General features: G+C 43.6%; 1 protein-coding gene across 7 annotated transcripts in view; it reads right to left on the minus strand.

Moving 5' to 3' along the window:
* Window positions 1–2,374: 2,374 nt before the first annotated feature.
* Window positions 2,375–17,206, minus strand: part of mark2b (MAP/microtubule affinity-regulating kinase 2b) — a 50,096-nt gene continuing 35,264 nt past the window's right edge. For 2 of the 7 annotated variants that reach the window (XM_029455092.1, XM_029455089.1), the window contains exons 16-21: window positions 15,681–15,818; window positions 10,746–11,012; window positions 8,651–8,677; window positions 5,529–5,564; window positions 4,716–4,822; window positions 2,375–4,296 (exon numbers count right to left, since the gene is read on the minus strand). In XM_029455092.1, coding sequence (XP_029310952.1) covers window positions 3,947–4,296; window positions 4,716–4,822; window positions 5,529–5,564; window positions 8,651–8,677; window positions 10,746–11,012; window positions 15,681–15,818 — 925 coding nt within the window. In that variant the 3' untranslated portion in view covers window positions 2,375–3,946. Of the gene's footprint in view, window positions 4,297–4,715; window positions 4,823–5,528; window positions 5,568–8,650; window positions 8,678–10,745; window positions 11,013–15,680; window positions 15,819–17,206 lie in introns of all 7 variants that reach the window. The other 5 variants (XM_029455095.1, XM_029455091.1, XM_029455090.1 and 2 more) reach the window with 5 other exon arrangements.

The following is a 17,206-nucleotide window of genomic DNA, read 5'->3' on the forward strand; positions in this document are numbered from 1 at the left end:
TTAGTTATTACATATTATATTAGAAGTTTTTCCTCGAATAAATGAAATCTTAGTCAACTGACACTCCGAGTTAATTTTAAATCCACAGATCTGTAAAAGTTTATCCACAAAGATTCATGCAAAAGCACAACTAAGTCATTCAGCATGAAATAAATCTTAGTTGAATAAGAGCGGGCAGCAATAAATATTAGATTATTATTGATGCAGTAACATGCAAGATGCACTTGCGCTGCACCAGAGCTCATTTCATTCGTTTAACTTACTCCAACAATGCATTTCATATTTAAAAAGCACAATATTTACCTGTGATGTAGTGGAGTAGAAGTAGAAAGTGGCATAAAATGGAAATACTCAAGTTCAGTAACTCAAAGTTAAACATAAATACAGTACTTGTAAATGTGCTTAGAAACATTTCAAACTGGTGACAGAGTGCAAACAATGTAAAACACTCAAATCTGCCGACTCAGCAGGTGAAACCAGACGTGGTTGTTCCGTGTGATTAATCGTCACATTGCCTTAATGATGCAAAACTATTACACAGGAACTGCTGACATGTGACATTTCCAGTCTGACCATATAAAAAAAACATACTTACGTGAATAAATATACCTGGTGCAACAATCCTTTGAGGCTCAGAAATACTTCCTGCACACCTGAAAGTGACCCAGTTGTAATTTCCACAGACTAACACACCTGCACAGCAAACGGTCAGTTAACGCCCCCTTCTGCTAAAGTGGAGCATCACCATGCAATAGGGTTTGAAGTAGCTTCATGTTTTATTCTTTATTTTCATGATGAATCAAAAACCCTGATGAAAACACCGTCTGGTTTGCTGGTTGCACCAAATACTTAAACATCCACATTTTCTAAAAGCTGTTAAAGGAACATTTCAATCTCACTCACACTAACTTCACTTGGTTTCTCGCATGCCTCCACAGTAACTAACAGTTGAAAAAAACAAAACAGAAGTCTCAAAGAGGCAGCTTTAACCAAATGCATGCAAACACCTTACTATTTAAATCCACAGTAACAGTCTCACTGCACAGGACTCTGCTCCACTTCTGGATTATGATTTCCCCGTGGAGGCCTGCGAGAAAATCCCTTTTCTTCACAAATTCAAGGTAACACGGTTGAGTTATTGATGTACAAATGATCATTTCGTAGGTGAAGTATTTCTTTGAGCAGCAATCCCACTTTTCTAGAGGCTGTTAAGATGTTCCTTTTTTTCCCCATTTGTCTTGACAGGATTGGAGTTGTATTACAAGGAAAAGGGGAGTGACATTTAAAACCCTTGATTTGTTCTGACTTGTGCAGAATGGAGGCGGGAGAACTGCTGAGGTGTCCATAAGCAAAGCACTGAAGTCTTTAAGCTTCAGGGTAATAAGCGCTCAGAAAGATGTTAACTCCATGAGGACGCTTCCTGGACGAGCACGCGATTATCTGACACATTGTTCTTGCTTTTCGCATCATATATTCCAGAGGCAGACTATCATTATATCATTGTTTTTATTACTATCATTGTAATTTTTCATCATTTTGTCTTTGCACAAAAAAAACAAACAAATAATACATTTTTCAGGAGTTGATCACCCCTCCCAACCCCAAACCCACCACTACAGTTACAGTTTGCTCAAAACACATTTAAAATCAATGTAAATTACAGCAATGTAAAACGAAATAATGTAAAATAAAATCAACCCTGAAAGAGATAATATAACAGCAACAGCCAGAATAATAATTAGAATCCAATACCCAGCACCTTAATACAATGATCAACTTTTAAAGAAAAATTCTGACGTATTAAAAACGGAAAGAAAAATAATAAAACGACAGTGTGTCATTGTGAGAGAAAGAAAGAAAAGAAGTTAGGTATTGCCAGCTGACGGGACCCAGCTTAGTCCCCGTCACCCCCTTTCTCTAACCCCGTGTGTGTGTGTGTTTTTCTTCGGAGCTTCAACGCAGAGTGAGAGAAAGGAAGTGACGTCCTCTGGTTTCCAACGTGAACATGTGCTATGCTATGAGAACGTTTTGGCGAACAAGTCTTTCCATTCTGCCCCGATAAGGCCTTTAAGAGAACAGACGAACAGAAGATAAATGGCCACAAATGAACGCGCAGTAGTCGACACCATCAACATCATTAAATACACCGATAACTGCTGTCTGCACTTGAGGGGTGTTTGTGTTTAACCCCATAAACTAGGAGATGTGTGTTAAATGTGTGTGTGTTAAAAGGTGCACTACACCAAAAAGGCAGCAATGATATGATCCGACGTGACCCTTCACACCCCCGCCCCGACCCCCAAAATCCAAATCTGTACAAACCCAAAATGTTCAACGACACAAAAATATATTATCAAATCAAAAGTAGAAGAAGAAAATAATTCACCATTCCTCGTCGTCGATTCTTTTTTTTTTTTTCTTCCAGTGATCTTTTATAATACACTCACACACACACACACACACACACACGCACACTGTTACATACTCCAAAGACACCGTTTGTGTGTTTGCTCTTTGGGAACACGTGTAGCAGAGTGGATGGGGGGGGGGGGCAGGGGGGGGAAATGCGTCGGTTCAGGGTTGACATTCTGGATATGAAGGCGTGATGCCAACCAAAGTGATACCAACATTTATATAAAAAAAAAAAAAAGTACAAACAAATCATTCGAGCATTTATGTGCTGACAACAAAAACAAACCCCAAATTTAAATTCTACAAAGAAAGGCAACGTAAAATCCATCATCCCCGTCCACGAACTGTCCTTGCCTCCCTCGTTTCCCATATGCCCCTCTTTTCCAGTGCACAACTCTTTTTTTAAAAGCCATAAAAGAAGAAGAAACTAAATTAACAAAACAAATAAAGTACAGACTTGAAGCGAGGGGAGAAGTCCGTACAATGGGTAACGTCATCAAGTCTGACTGGACTCCTCGGACTCGATGAGAGAAATTAAAAGTGAGGAAGACAAAGGGAGTGAAGAGGAGAACAAGGTGGATGTGTTTGTGAGTTCAGTTCAAAATTAGAGGGGGGTGAAGAGTGTGTGAGCATGTGTGTGTGTGTGAGTGTGAGGGGAGGAGGTGGAAGGATGGATCAAGTGGATTTTCAAAAGTTCATTTTGGCGCGGGAGGTGGAGGGTGGAGAGGGTCCTTTAACCAACAACAGCAGTCTTTCCATCCAAAGTCCATCTGTAGGTGTGTGTGTGTGTGTGTGTGTGTGTGTGTGCGTGTGTGTGTGTGTGTGTGTGTGAGACAGTGGGCTTCCAAAGTCCCGGCTCAGTTGGAGTCCATTACGTTTTGGAGGAGAATCAGAACAAATTCAATCTAAAACTCTTTTGAGTTTTCCAGCAAAATAAGGCTCCGAACTTTCTGTCAATCATCACCTGTTAGAGATTCAGAGAGAACGTTTTTTTTTTCAGCAATTCCTCCATCCAACCCCCAATTTTACCCGGTTTCCCTCCTACACAAAAAGACCTGGCAGCAGAACCGTGCAGAAAAAACTGAATAAATAGCAGGAAGAAGTGACAGGAGTGGTCAAAGTGATCAAAGTGTGACTACTAAAGAACAGAGAGCAGATCAGACATGCAGAAGAGTGGAACGTCTAAGTAGAACGTGACAAAATAAAACCCCAGCAGGGAAGAGAGAAGATCTCGGTCTATAAGTACTTCACAACTCAGAGGAAATCAACTCAGAGTTTCTAATGGCGGGGGGCCTCGTGAACTTAAGGAACAAAACTTCTAGAAAATAAACGTTTTCTAGTCTCAGAGAACCAATAGCCCTACTTCAGACCTTTGTCCACATAACAATCGGGTTATTTGTAAAGTGATCCCACCCTTTAGCTTACCTCCTGACCTCCACAGTGCCCCCACCCTGCGTACAGCATCATCTTCATCCTCACTATCACCCCCTTCACCCTCCCACCTCCACCTTTTAATCTCGTCTCTCCTCCGCACTCACAGTTTGAGCTCGTTGGCAATCTTTGAGGCAATGTTCTTGAAGGCGATGGACGTGCCTGAGATCCGTTTGAAGCGCACGCCGTTCAGGGAGAGCCGCGGCAGCTTGCACACCTCCATCTCCCACTGGACGAAGTCGTCGCGCGCCGGGTTGCCCGACACGCACAGCAGCATGTAGCGCTCGCGCAGCTCATACTCGCAGCTGTTGGAGTCGAGCACCTTGCGGATCTCGCGCATCATCTCCGCGGGCTCCATGGACGACGTGGTCTTCATGGACCACGTGAAGCGAAGCGAGCGCGGCTTGGCCGATTCCTTCTGGATGCCGATGGCCGGAGGGGTGCCGGTGCCACCTGAGGGGGAGAAGAGGAGGGAGAGAGGGGCAAGAGGGGGAGTGGGAGGAGGGCGAGAGGGGCGAGAGGGGGAGTGGGAGGAGGGAGAGAGGGGGAGAGAGCGTGGTGAGAGGGGGAGTGGGAGGAAGTGATAAGAGATGGTTTAATGACAAACGTGTTGTGTTGCAAAAGCCTCTCAGCATTGAGATTCTCCTCCGGCAACTGTAACTGACACGCACTTTTATTATCGATGCATCAAACAGCTGTTCATAAAAAGAGTCATTTAATGTGACATGTCCTTGAAGTTAGGGGACTCTTGAGAGCTGTAATACCGTCTTGTATGTTACCACAGCAGCACCATGAGCAGATTCATTACTGAGAGACTGTTCCGTTTATTCTGCTATTACCAACATAAACAACAGTAATAAAAGTGCACGTACCAGTGTTACCAGATCCTGGAGAGGAGTTGTTCTCATCATTGTTGGAAGAGGAGAGAACACCGCCGGACGTCTTCTCTGACTTGTCCACTGTACTGCTCAGCATAGACCTGGGTGAGGGATGGGAGGGTGGGAGAGAAGTAGAGAGGTAGAGGAAGACGAGAGGAGAAGAAGGAAAGGTAAAGAGGAGAGACAGGGAAGAGGAGAGACAGGGAGAAGGAAGGGTGAGGAAGAGCATGAGGAAGAAATAAGCAAAGAGAGAAAAAGGAGAAGTGTGAGAATTTAGAGAATTATTTCAAAAGTAGAGACGAAAAAAAAAAGAGGGGAGGAAGAGGAGGGAGAAATGGAAGGATGGTTGAGAGGAAGAGGGAGATGATGAGGTCGTGGAAATGAATGAAGACAAAAAGCAACATTTCTTTAAGTACCCCTGTGTGTGTTTGTGCGCGTGCCTCGTCTTAAAAAGTGTGTGTGGATTTACATCTGTGTAGTGAAATTTGAATTTGCTTGCACACAAACACACATGTGGGTACTTCAATTGTGATTTCCCCCTCACACACACACACACACACACACATGCAGGTCCACACCGGCATTCTCAATCTCTGGGATGCTACCATTCACCGCTAATCTCCCGTCCCCTGATTGGTCAAGCCATTATCACCACCACCACCAACCAATTACATCCCAGCCCCGCCCTCTCCCAGCCATTCACAACAAGCTCAGAGATCATCTACTGATTGGCTCCAGTCTACTGATTGGCAGGCGGTTTGGTAGTCTGGGGGGTTTTAGGGGTTTTCGAGCTGCTCTGTATCTCACCTGCTCCCCTCATCCCGACCCTCTCCCTCATACGGACTCCTCGAGAAAAATCAACACAAGTTTAGTCTTTTTCAGGGCTAAGGGCAACAACTGGACTCTTACAAGATAGTAAATCAGTCGCGCTGCTCGCCGTGCCAGCCTGAATGTTCCAATCCAACCACATCGAGCATCCACGCCAAATATCTCAGTTCCACTCCAACTGTTCAAATTTAAGTCCACCTGATGCCCACACTGCAGAGCCCGTCCACCCTGAGTCCCCAGGACACCTCAGCTCCTCGAGGAGACAGCAAGTGTTCGTTGGGTTGAAAAGACGAGAACAGAAGCACAGAGTTGCACCAGCCATTCATAAATCCATTACCAAGTTAATGTGTAACGTCCTTTCTAAGCCTTAGATTAACTGTAACTTCACGTGTAATGTTTTAATATCTCATGTATTTATTGTTAAATACTGCTCATTATCATGCACCGCTGTAAAGTGGATGGATTTGCATGGCGGTAGAAGAACGACCCATTCATCACTTTTATTACTTCTACTAAGATTTTAAGATGGTGTGCGTGTGTGTGTGTGTGTGTGTGTGTTTGTGGAAAATGTAGGCGTACATATTTGTACATGGAGCTATAACCGAGAGTTAGTAATATTCATCCAGTGAGAGAAACATCTCACTGGGTTATCAGAAATACATTATATAATATATTTTATTTATAACACCTGCCAGTTAACGGTTATACATTGTGTAATAACTCATCTCTATGAAACTACTTTGTGTGGTGCGACCGGTCTTAATTTAGCAATTCATAAAACTACACTTGGGGAACACCTGCGTTATAACAAAGTTGGAACTTACAAAGAGCTGGTGCAACAACTGCAGGGTGGGTCAGTAAAGGAGGTGGGTGGAGGAGAACGGCCTGAATAGAAATGGAGCTAAAAAGAAAGTTTGAACAAAATCTAGATATCTCAAAATGTCATGGTTACGTGGAGTATTTCCAACGTGTAGGATCAGAATGGAAAGGTATGAAATGAAATTATGGTAACAGAATGGAACGGTTTGGAACAGAACGGTCGGCACGGTGAGGGCGAGTCGTGCGGCTAAAGGAGGTTAGGAGCATTAATGATCCCAGCACTGCATTAAAAACCTTTATTAGTAACATTGGACCTAAACAAAGGCCGTTTAAAATCCTATATAACACACATGTAACACACACACACGGACACACGGACACACGGACACACACACACACACACACACACACACACACACACTCTCTCCAGCAGACAAAACTGAAAACACACAGAACGAACAGACAACAAAAGACAGAACACATGCAGACAATGGAAGGAAAGTGACACGTGACAAATTCAACACTTTATGATCTTAAATTCATTCTGTTGGGAAAAGACATCGTTCCTCTTTTGCCCCGTTAAAAAAACAAACAGTGTAAAATACCTTCTGCAACAGAAAAATGGTTAAAAGAATATAGAACATGTGGAAATGACAAGTGGGAGAAGTGAACAATGTTACACAAGGAGTTCTTAAATAAGAGGAGGTACATTTGTAAACCATGTAAAAGTCATTTGTGCCGTTTAGCATGCTCTGTATGATTACGCTAAATATGAAAAGATGTCTCCCAGAGGAGGGCACTATAACAAATACTTTAACCCAAATACTTTCACTGTGCACGACAGTGAACTGTAAATACATTTAAGTCAAATCTGTTCATATGCTCATAAACACATATTGTTAAGGCAGATTCATTATTTATCCCTCTCGTATTTCTAATGATTTATGAGAATCCTTAAATAGGCCAAGGGCTTTGCAACTTATATGAAAAAACTGAAAGGTAGTTCATCATTACAACTTCTAACCACCAGGTGGCGCAATGCTCCATATTAAAGGAGAAGTGATGACCTGCTGGTAAAAAGCAGACAAATGTGTTCAGTATGTACATATATTAACGTGTAACGTCTCATTGTGTGTGAGTGCAAGCATCTATGACAGTGTGCAGACGAGATGTGTGTTATGTAAATGTTTGGCTGTGTACACGTGTGTGTGTGTGTGTGTGTGTGTGCATCAAGTGTCATCAGTGTTTTTCCAGCCAGAGTAGGTCAAAGCCATCCAGTTCTGCTGCTGCTGTTAGAGAGCCAGTGCCAGAGTGAGAACAGGGCGGTGAAAGAAAGACAGGAAGAGTGCAGCCTCCAGAAAAGAGTGCAGTCTGAGAAACACTGCAACCCCGTCCCTCCCGGGTCCTCTCCTCCTCTCAACTACAGCCAGGGACTACTTATTATAAAGATCTTCCCCTGTGGGATCAGCACAAACTTGCACCAACAACTACAAACACAACTCCAGTCTCTAAGGCTAATGAACAGACCAATGACAGCAGAGAGGGGAGATGGGTGGTAGTTTGGTAGGTGGTGTTAGCTTGGACAACGGTTAGCAACGGTAAACAATCCTGTGACACAACAAGACTAAACTCTCTGTGCTTCTACGCTCTCATACGCTTATGGGATCGAGGAAATCAGTACAAGACGATGTTCATGGGATCATGTTACATCCTAACTGAAGCTCAGGACAATGTTACCTGCATCTGAAGCTAAGAAAAGGAGGCGTAGACAGGAAGTAGTTTGATCTATTACACCATTAAGACTCGACCTAAATCTGGGACGCTGTAGGGGATACAAGCTCACGCACATTCTACCTGGTAAATAAATGAAAGGGGGGGGGGGGGGGGGGGGGGGGTGAGGATGAGGAGGCGGTGGATGGGAGGGACGAAGAGGAAGAGGGTTGAGGTGTTATTGTGCCGCATGATGATGGAGTGAGTGAGTTAAGTGAGTGGGTGGCTGTGGGAAGTTAGTCAAAATGAATAAATAAATACAATAAATGGGCCAAAACACGGCACGCAAAACCAGAAGGCTCAAAAAAGGGGCCAACCACAGAACAAAACAAATGAGGAGAAAAGATAAGGCTCAAGGCACAAAAGAAAGATTTCAACATAAAGCTGCACGAAACACCAAAAGGGGAGGAAATATATATATATATATACATATATATGTAAAATATATATGAAGAGGAGAATATACGAATATATATCAAGGGGTTATATTTAACGTTGGGGGTGTTGCCTACCTTCTCGGAAACCTGAACGAGAGATTTCTACAAAAACAAAAGAGGGATAAAGAAAGAAAGAGAAACAAACGTATATATAAAAACGTATATGTTTATGACTTTCCTGTAAAAGACAAGCTGCCCTCTTGAGTAGCAAAGTGTCCAACATGAACCAGGCTCAGTTTGATTGAAGCAACATTAAATAACCTAAAACAAAATCAGTGTGAACGTCGACTTTCAATCTGAACGTCTTTAAATGTTGGAAATATTGGTGAGAATGTGTGAACAGACATTATTAAACGCACACCAGAACACCTGAGAGGGATTTAATGAGCTCTGTGGGAAAATTCCATTAAAAGACCCTGTTTGAACACAGCCGCCGCCCCCCACCCAACAGGAAGAAGAAACACGTCTCCACACACACAGCAGTCCTGGGTTATCCTGGAGAGAAGGTGTTTGTGAGGTGAAGAGTTCAAATATAATTAAAAACAGAAAGAAAAGGAGAGAAAACAACCTTTTAAACACACACAGACACATTTCAAATGAAAATACACAAGTTAAGCAACAACTTAATCCTTAACACACATTGAGAAAATTAATCTAGCACACACACACACACACACACACACTGATGTGTTTGAAGGACGGAGAACTCAGATGAGGTTATATGATGTTAATAAAACACATAGCTTTAGTATTATGTATGCGTTCAAACTGCACAAATGCAACACAATCTCTCTGTCTCCACCTCCTCGACTTCCTACCAGCAAGCCAAGTTGTGTGTGTGTGTGTCAAGGTGTCCCCACTAGCGGTATTTATAGTTGAGGGAAAAGTGATATCTCCGGTGTAACCATGGATACTGTCGCCTTGGAGCTACAATATCACTGAGTGGGAGGCCTAGAGAGTGGCTGTACCTCTCACACACACACACCATTTTTAGGCTCCTTTGCGTACACTCTTCCTTCCTTCCTCACACACACACACGTTCACACTGAACCTACATGGCTGTTCAGTGACACAGGAGGAGTGATGACAGAAATCTAAACCTTTCCTTCTCTCAGTTTTTCAGCGTTTCATCGCCTGCTTGGCTCTTCCTCTTTCAGTCTCGCTCGTTCCTGCCACCTTTAACCCCTCACTTCCTGTCACTTCCTCTCCTACACATGCTCCATTCTGATGGCAGCCTCTTATTATAATATCCGAGTCAGCCTCGCTGCTCCTTTTTTTGTCTCGTCTGCACTCTTGCTTTTCCCTCATTCTGACTTCATCAACCTTCATACATCATTTAGATCCAACCTTGTCTTTATTCTATGAAACTAGTAGAACCCAATGAACTTGGCAAGTAGAAATATCAGTGTAGTTGTCACAAGGCACTGCAGTCAAACAGTTAGTAAATACTTTATTTGTCAGGTTTTTCCTTCCCTTCTACTTTCACAACCACAATGCAGTCTTCACCTCACTGTATTTACACAGCGGAGTCGGATCAAAGCTACAAAGCTGACTCCACTTCCAGAGAAAATTAAATAAAAATCTAAATAAAACAAGTTTAGCTTTGATTACAATTAGATACCCATGAGACCCGTTTTAGTGCTGCAACCTGCAGTAGAGGACTGAGATGAAAACTGGGCTAGACGTGGAACCAAAACCAAAATTACTCCTCAGTCACCACCGCTCCAAACTAAATTATAGAGGAGACACAGCTGTTCCCTTCCTCTCCCTTTCTACTCTCAGCAGAGTTAAAGATCTGCACAAGTTTAGTGATAGGGATGAGAGGAGACCAGACCCTTTAAAGAAATACTCCAGTGTTGACATGGACATATTACGTTGAGAGGAAACCAGCACATGAAATGACTTGTAACGGTAAACCTAGTCATTTTCTCTTTCAGGCTGAAACCTCAATACTCAGAAAAGGCTTCAAACTGTCCTCGTGCTGCTGGATAATAAGCGGAACAGCTGCGACCACGACTGCATTCACCAACACTAACTTTCTTCTTCTGCCACATATCCTCTGCTGTCTTGCTACTTTCCTTTCTCTCCGACACTAGAACCAAAGAGTGTTATCTTAACTAACCACCCTTCACATTCTCTCATGCTCCTGCCTCTCTTTTCCGCCACTCACCTGCGTACAAACTTGGAGGTGAACTTGCTGAAAATCCCTGTGGCGGCGTGTGTCCTCCGGGCCTGGCTGTTGCCATGTGACAGTGACGGGGACGCCGGGCCGCCGGGGTACGCGGAGCCCTGCTGGTCCCGGGCCCCCCGCTGCTGGCCTGCGTGGAATGTGCTGCGGATGCCCACCCCTCGGGAGAAGTTGGTACGGTCTGACACGGCAGCGCTGCTGATGTTGTGGGCAGACGGGGAGGCACCTGGCGCTCGCTGAGTTGGGGCACTATAGAAGAAGAGTGGGAAGAAGAGGGAGGGGATGGTAAAGAAAAAGGTGATACAGAGGAGGGGAGGAAGAGCAGAGAGGTGGATGTGGAGAAGATAAGGTGTGAAAAGATTGGAGAGGGATTAAGAAGAGTTTGGAAGGTGTGATGAGAGAAGAGGAGGTGCAAATGAAGAAGAACTCAGGGTGAACGGGACAGGAGACGTATGAAATAGAAAAAGGATGGAATGAAAAGGAAGATGAACAAAGTGAGGTAGATAGAGAGGAAGAGGAAAGTTATAACAAGAGGAGACGGGAGTAAAGAAGAGGGGTGTGGGAGAGGAACAAACAGTTAGACAAAAGAAGAAAAGCATCTTCATCCTGATGTGCTACTTACCTCAGTGTAAGTCATACAAGTATCTATGTCTGCTCAGGGTCTGCTCGCCCTCATGTTTCACATAATCCCTTAAATCAGCCAAGTCAATATTTAGGGCCACATTCAGGTCACTGACACACAGATACACAGTTAATCCTCTTTGCTTTGACCGTAGGGCAATGCATCACAGACCTCCAGCCCCCTCTCTCACACAAAGACACACACACACACACACACACACACTTGCAACTGAGCTAAAGGCTCGCATTTGCTTCGTAAGCATGTGTGTGTGTGTGTGCATCTTCCATGCCAGTGTGTGGCAGCAGTACACCTGCAGCAGATGGCAAACAACAAACAGAAATAGCAAAGCATACAACTGAAAGAGTGTAACACGCTACAGAAAGAGGAATCAATAGAGAAGGTCATACAAACGGACCGTCTGCTGTAGAGGGCTGCAATGGGACCGGGATACGACGGAGCACAGATGTTGCAGGTGCTCATGTGAGTCGGCAACATCCCGTTGTAATACTTTGCCCACCATTGAATAATAAGTGACCTGCTTGTTATGGTGTCTTACGACATCTCGCTCAAGAAGTCTCGTTCTGAAATGTCGCGAGAGGTGACTCGTTGAGTGAGGAGAACAGAAAGCTTAGCTTCATCTCATCTTAGATATTCAATGTCATGTCTGAATATTTAACAGATTTCAACAAAGACAATGAGGCTTAACCTCCTCGTGAGATTTGAGAAGCAGACTTCTCCTTGAGCCTTGTTGGTGAGACACAATAACACCCTCTGTAGAGTCCTTTCCATAATGTTTATAGACACTTATACAAACTATCTGAGCCTGTCACGGGTAAGATCCAAATATTAGTGGACCAACTTCAAAACTTGTTGTCCCCATTATTCGCTTAGACACAAACATGGGGGGAGAAAGGGTCCTGGTTGAAAAATACTGAAGTTCCCCTTTAGGTACGAGGTGGCGTTTCCCCCGTGTGATGGTCAAATATCCTCTGTGAGGGACGGTAGACGCAGTCCCCATGCAGACCTCTAATACACTCGATAGGGGAACAGCTTCAACACATCCTTTAATTTGATGTGGATGAGTTCAAGTTGTGCACCGAGGAGGAACTTTACCCAAACACACAAACACACAGCTCCTATATGGATACAGATACAAGGAAAGGCTGGATCAGGCAGGTTAGGGAAGACCAGCGTAACATTTTATAGTTATGATGATGGCTGTCGATTGGGAAGGATTGCAAAGAGGAAAACAGCTGTAATATTTTCCTATTTGTTTCCACGGTCTCTTAATGAAACAAGAAGTGACGGTCTGTAAGTATCGACAGAAGGCGTGCTATGAGGAGGTGTGGCTGATGTGTCTTTATGGAGCAGCTGGAGGAGCTTGATTTGCATAAAGTGGAATAGACTTCTACATTGTATAAATGCAGCGCTGCTTCATTACGGTGCATCATGAATACTTATGCAGTAAAACAGGTCGTTAAAAATGATGTCAATGCATGAGAATGGTATTTAAAACATTTTCAGAAGGGTAATTGGGGACAGCTGGATAAAACAGGAGTGGGTGGGACTTCAGGGCACAGACTATGTTCTGGGAAAAAGTGCTTATTCCTCACTGAGGGTACAGTCTATATGTTGGAGCGGTACCTTCTCTCCAGCGTTCCCAACCAGGTTCTGAACATCCAAAGCTCAGTGCTGAACGACGCATGCAACAGAACAAGACTTCAACATAGAGCAGACAGACAAACCAGACAGCCAGAGGGCCAGCTTGACATTTGTGGGGGGTGGTGTCACATAAAGGGTGGGGGGCTCTGAGGCTAAACTGATATTCCACTTGCAGACAGACAGTATTGAAAGTAATAATATTAAAGCAAGAGCTTGTCTTGCTGCCCTTGGTGTTCTGGGATCTGTAGTATTCACCACATCTATAGTATCTATAACCACCAATAGTAATTAAAGTGTCGCCAAATCAACTACAGCTGAACTCTAAAGGATTCCCACTTTAGGATATCTGAGCAAAAGAGGACTAACACTCAAGAATATCAAAGTAGCCCTTGAAACAGACACTATCCACACACACACACACACACACACACACACACACACACACACACACACACACACACACACACACAGAAATGACCAACAAGACAGTCAGGTGATGACACCGTGTCATTCATTCAACGAGACACGGCACGCTTAATAGATGGAGACGGGGTTTTCCCGGGCAGCTTCAGAACTGAGAGGTTTGTACAGCAGATTGAGGCTGTATGAGGAACAACAGAGGCGTTGGGAACCTTAAGAAAGACTCCACTACTTCTTTGTACAGGACTGAACTTCATTTGTACAAGCCAGGGAAAATCCTTTAGTCGACAAACACAACATGTCAGAAAAATGCATATTATGCAGACTGAATATTAATAAAATGTTTATTCATGCAACAGATTATACGGATGTCTTTTCACAGAAACATGCATCGACACAACCGTTACGTCTGCATTGTGTCCGGTTCTCCCCAGAGCAAATCTTACTTCTAACTCAAACTAAGGGAACATTTAGCCGTTTGTTTTTTACCACGTACCTGCAGAGCCTGCCAGCACAGGCAGACGACGCAGGGGAGTCGGGCTCAGAGACACTTTATGAAACCGTTTACCAGATATTAAGAATATCGTGCACTTTAGATCTCACAAATGCATTGTTTTGTTAAAGGTCTCCATTGGTCCTTTTAGATACTGAATAATGTGTATTTTTGTCCTTCAATGGCATAATTCTTTGGCAAACCTTTTTGTGATGAATGATTATGACAAGTGGAATTACTGTTGACTATCCATCTGCGTACATGCAGAACATCTTTATTCTTTATTGGACCCCATTAGCTTCAGCGGTCGCTAATCTTTCTGGGATCCACATAAATCTTTGAATGCAGTCACTTAACATTTGATTTTAAGCTCTTATTTGCACGAGAGGTTTCTGTCCAGCATCTGGACATTTGACACGGACTGTCACTGATGACATTTTGTAAGGTAGATGGTCATTCAGTCGGTCAGCTGTAGGAGTCTGTGCAGCTTAGAAATGTACCTGCAAATGTCAACATTAATCATTTTAGATGCCGATTAATGTTTTTCCTTAATAACACTGCTAATGTTACAATGTCTGTCCTTTGGTTTGACGTTTGACTAATAAGGAAATGCCATCTCATACAACTTGTTTTACTTATTTTATTCTTTTACCTAGAAGGCAGATCTACAGCACACCTCCCTATGAAGCCAGACATTAACTAAGCTTCTATAAAGAGCTGCGTGTGGAAACCTGCTCTCTGATGGTTCATATACGTCTTTTCTCTGAATTAGTCTTTCATGCCAGAAAACAAAACAAGTAAAAAAACAAAAACAAAACATGTCTGGTCTGTCAGAGATGCACCGCAGTGAAAAAACCTGCTCATCTTGTTCTCACGCTCTGACTGCTCAGTTACAGTCTGCTGGGTAGTGTGAGGTGTGAGAGTGACGCCGAGTTAACTTGTGCAGCTCCACAATCTACATCCTGGCTGTTGCTAAGTAACTGTAGAGTCTATGATAGCTGGACATCTCACTATGGTGATGTTGTCCTGATAAATATATACAGGTACAGACTCGGCACAGCACTTGATACCACAACAGTAACTCAAACTGTGTCTTGCCTTCAGATATTGTCTCTGCTCCACTAATGCTAACTTTACTTCCTGCTTCTGGATTTACACCTGGGAAAAAATGATCACTGTCAAACAGTAGATTTAAACTGCATACGTTTCAAAAACTGTACACATGGTCCTCATCATAACAAAGGAGGGAACACACGTGTATAAAAAGACTTCTTCTTGGATCATCAATTTTCCAATCTGGAAATGTCTTGAATGTGTTGGCAAATGTAGCCATTTTTTACTTTTTTTAAGATATAATATATTGTATAATAAATACAGAAACTGTTAAAGCTAGGGGAAGGTGTTGTCTGTCTGAGCGTGTAGGTACGAGAGGTGGCTGTTAGCAAGCAGATTGTGTTAAATAAAAGATCTACTCTTTGATAGATTTCACCGCTCTGCGCCAGGATCTGTGTAAAAATGGATAAAGGATCATCAAAGAGTTGTTTTAATCTAGCTGTGGAGGAAGGTTTCAGAGCCTCAAATCATATTATCCAGTTCATCTCTCCTCTTTCCTTTTTGTCCATCGAGTTCTTGCAGAAAGGATGATCTGTGCTGAGTAAATGTGCTGAAAGGAGCTGAGGTAGTGTGTGTGTGTGTGTGTGTGAGAGAGTGAGTGACTTGCCTGGGCCGTGGTGCGTGCAGGTCAGAGGGGCATGGATGATTGGAGGAGGACAGGGACTTGTGGTGACGGGGACGCGAGGAGGAGGAGAGGACGGCAGCGGCCGAGGCAGTAGAAGCACGGGAGCCCGGAGTGTTTAGGCTGGGAGGAGGAGGAGGAACAGGAGGAGTGCCCCGCCCAACGCACACGCACACACACACACATATGCAGACACACACACAAAACGTGACCGACACGGAACAAACGCACCAAAAATGTCACAAAATCAAACGTACATACGAGCATGACGCATACACACATTCACACACATTCACACACAGCGGGCGGGGTTTGTGTGTGGATGGGCGGGGAGGTGAGGTGGAGCATGGTTAGAAGCAGCACATATCAAACACAGTACGGGGGAGTGGGGAGGGAAGAACAGAGGAAGACACAAAGAGACAGCAAACAGAGCCAACGGGACTGAAACAAAGGAGGAAAGTTGGTCTTTTGGCTGTTACATTGCTTCCTCGTGGTTTCACAAAAAACATCACAAAGCACAATCAAAGGCCGACTGTGTTCGTCTTGTTTTCATGTAAAATCTACCCGACACAAAAGGCAGCGCACAAAAGACCAACTTTAACACTTTTCTTTTTGCTAGGGAGACACTCAAGACACAAGACGTGGACAGTCAGGTCACCAATATCACAGAAATGTGCAAAGCAAAAAAGCTGGGACTCTAAAATAAACAAACAATCAAAACGGTTTGAGGTGCTCGGGTACGACGTGGAATTAACTCCGACCACATTGTTCCTACCGATCCCTTTCAGTGAGTAAATATCTCTTTGTTTTGCATCTTAAAATCCGTTCTGCCGTTCCAATGTTTGTTATCTACTTTCCATCTCTTGTGAGGCGCTTTGGGTTCACCGAAAATCTGAATTTGCAGACATTTCACAGACTCAATGTTTAATCAATTAAATGGAGAAAATTATCTGCAGATGAATCAATCATTCAAAAAGAATCTTGCAACCCTACCACAGTTAAAAGCTACATTAAAACCCAATGAGTTCAGGTAACACTGCAGCTAAGGAGCCGAGCTTCTTCATGGAGATAAAAAGACGTTTGGCAGCAACTGAAGCTGCTCTCACTGTCCTGATAATCACTGTGACCTCCGAGCTCGCACTTTTATGGATTTGACCCGCCTTGTGACTTCTGCCTGACAAGTCCTTCACTTTTCCCGCCGATGCTTTTCTGCAAACAATCTAAACAAGATCTGCAACAAAGAATAGTTTATTGAATTACTTAAGCAAAAACAACACTGGCTATTTCCTGAACCCTCTCAGCTTCAAAGCTCTGCACATTACCGACAGCTCGAACTTGACTTGATCCACACACACAGCAACAAACACAGTAAGAGACTGGGGAGAATGGTACCAGAGGGGGGGAGGAGTGAGCTATGGGAGAGGGGGGGGGACACTTTTATAGAGGTCAACCAACAGCTGCTAATTACACAGAAAATAAACACAGAGAACGCACTTTCTTTTCCGACAGAG

This window comes from Cottoperca gobio, chromosome 18, assembly GCF_900634415.1.
Source record: "Cottoperca gobio chromosome 18, fCotGob3.1, whole genome shotgun sequence".
In the NCBI taxonomy this organism is placed as follows: Eukaryota; Metazoa; Chordata; class Actinopteri; order Perciformes; family Bovichtidae; genus Cottoperca; species Cottoperca gobio.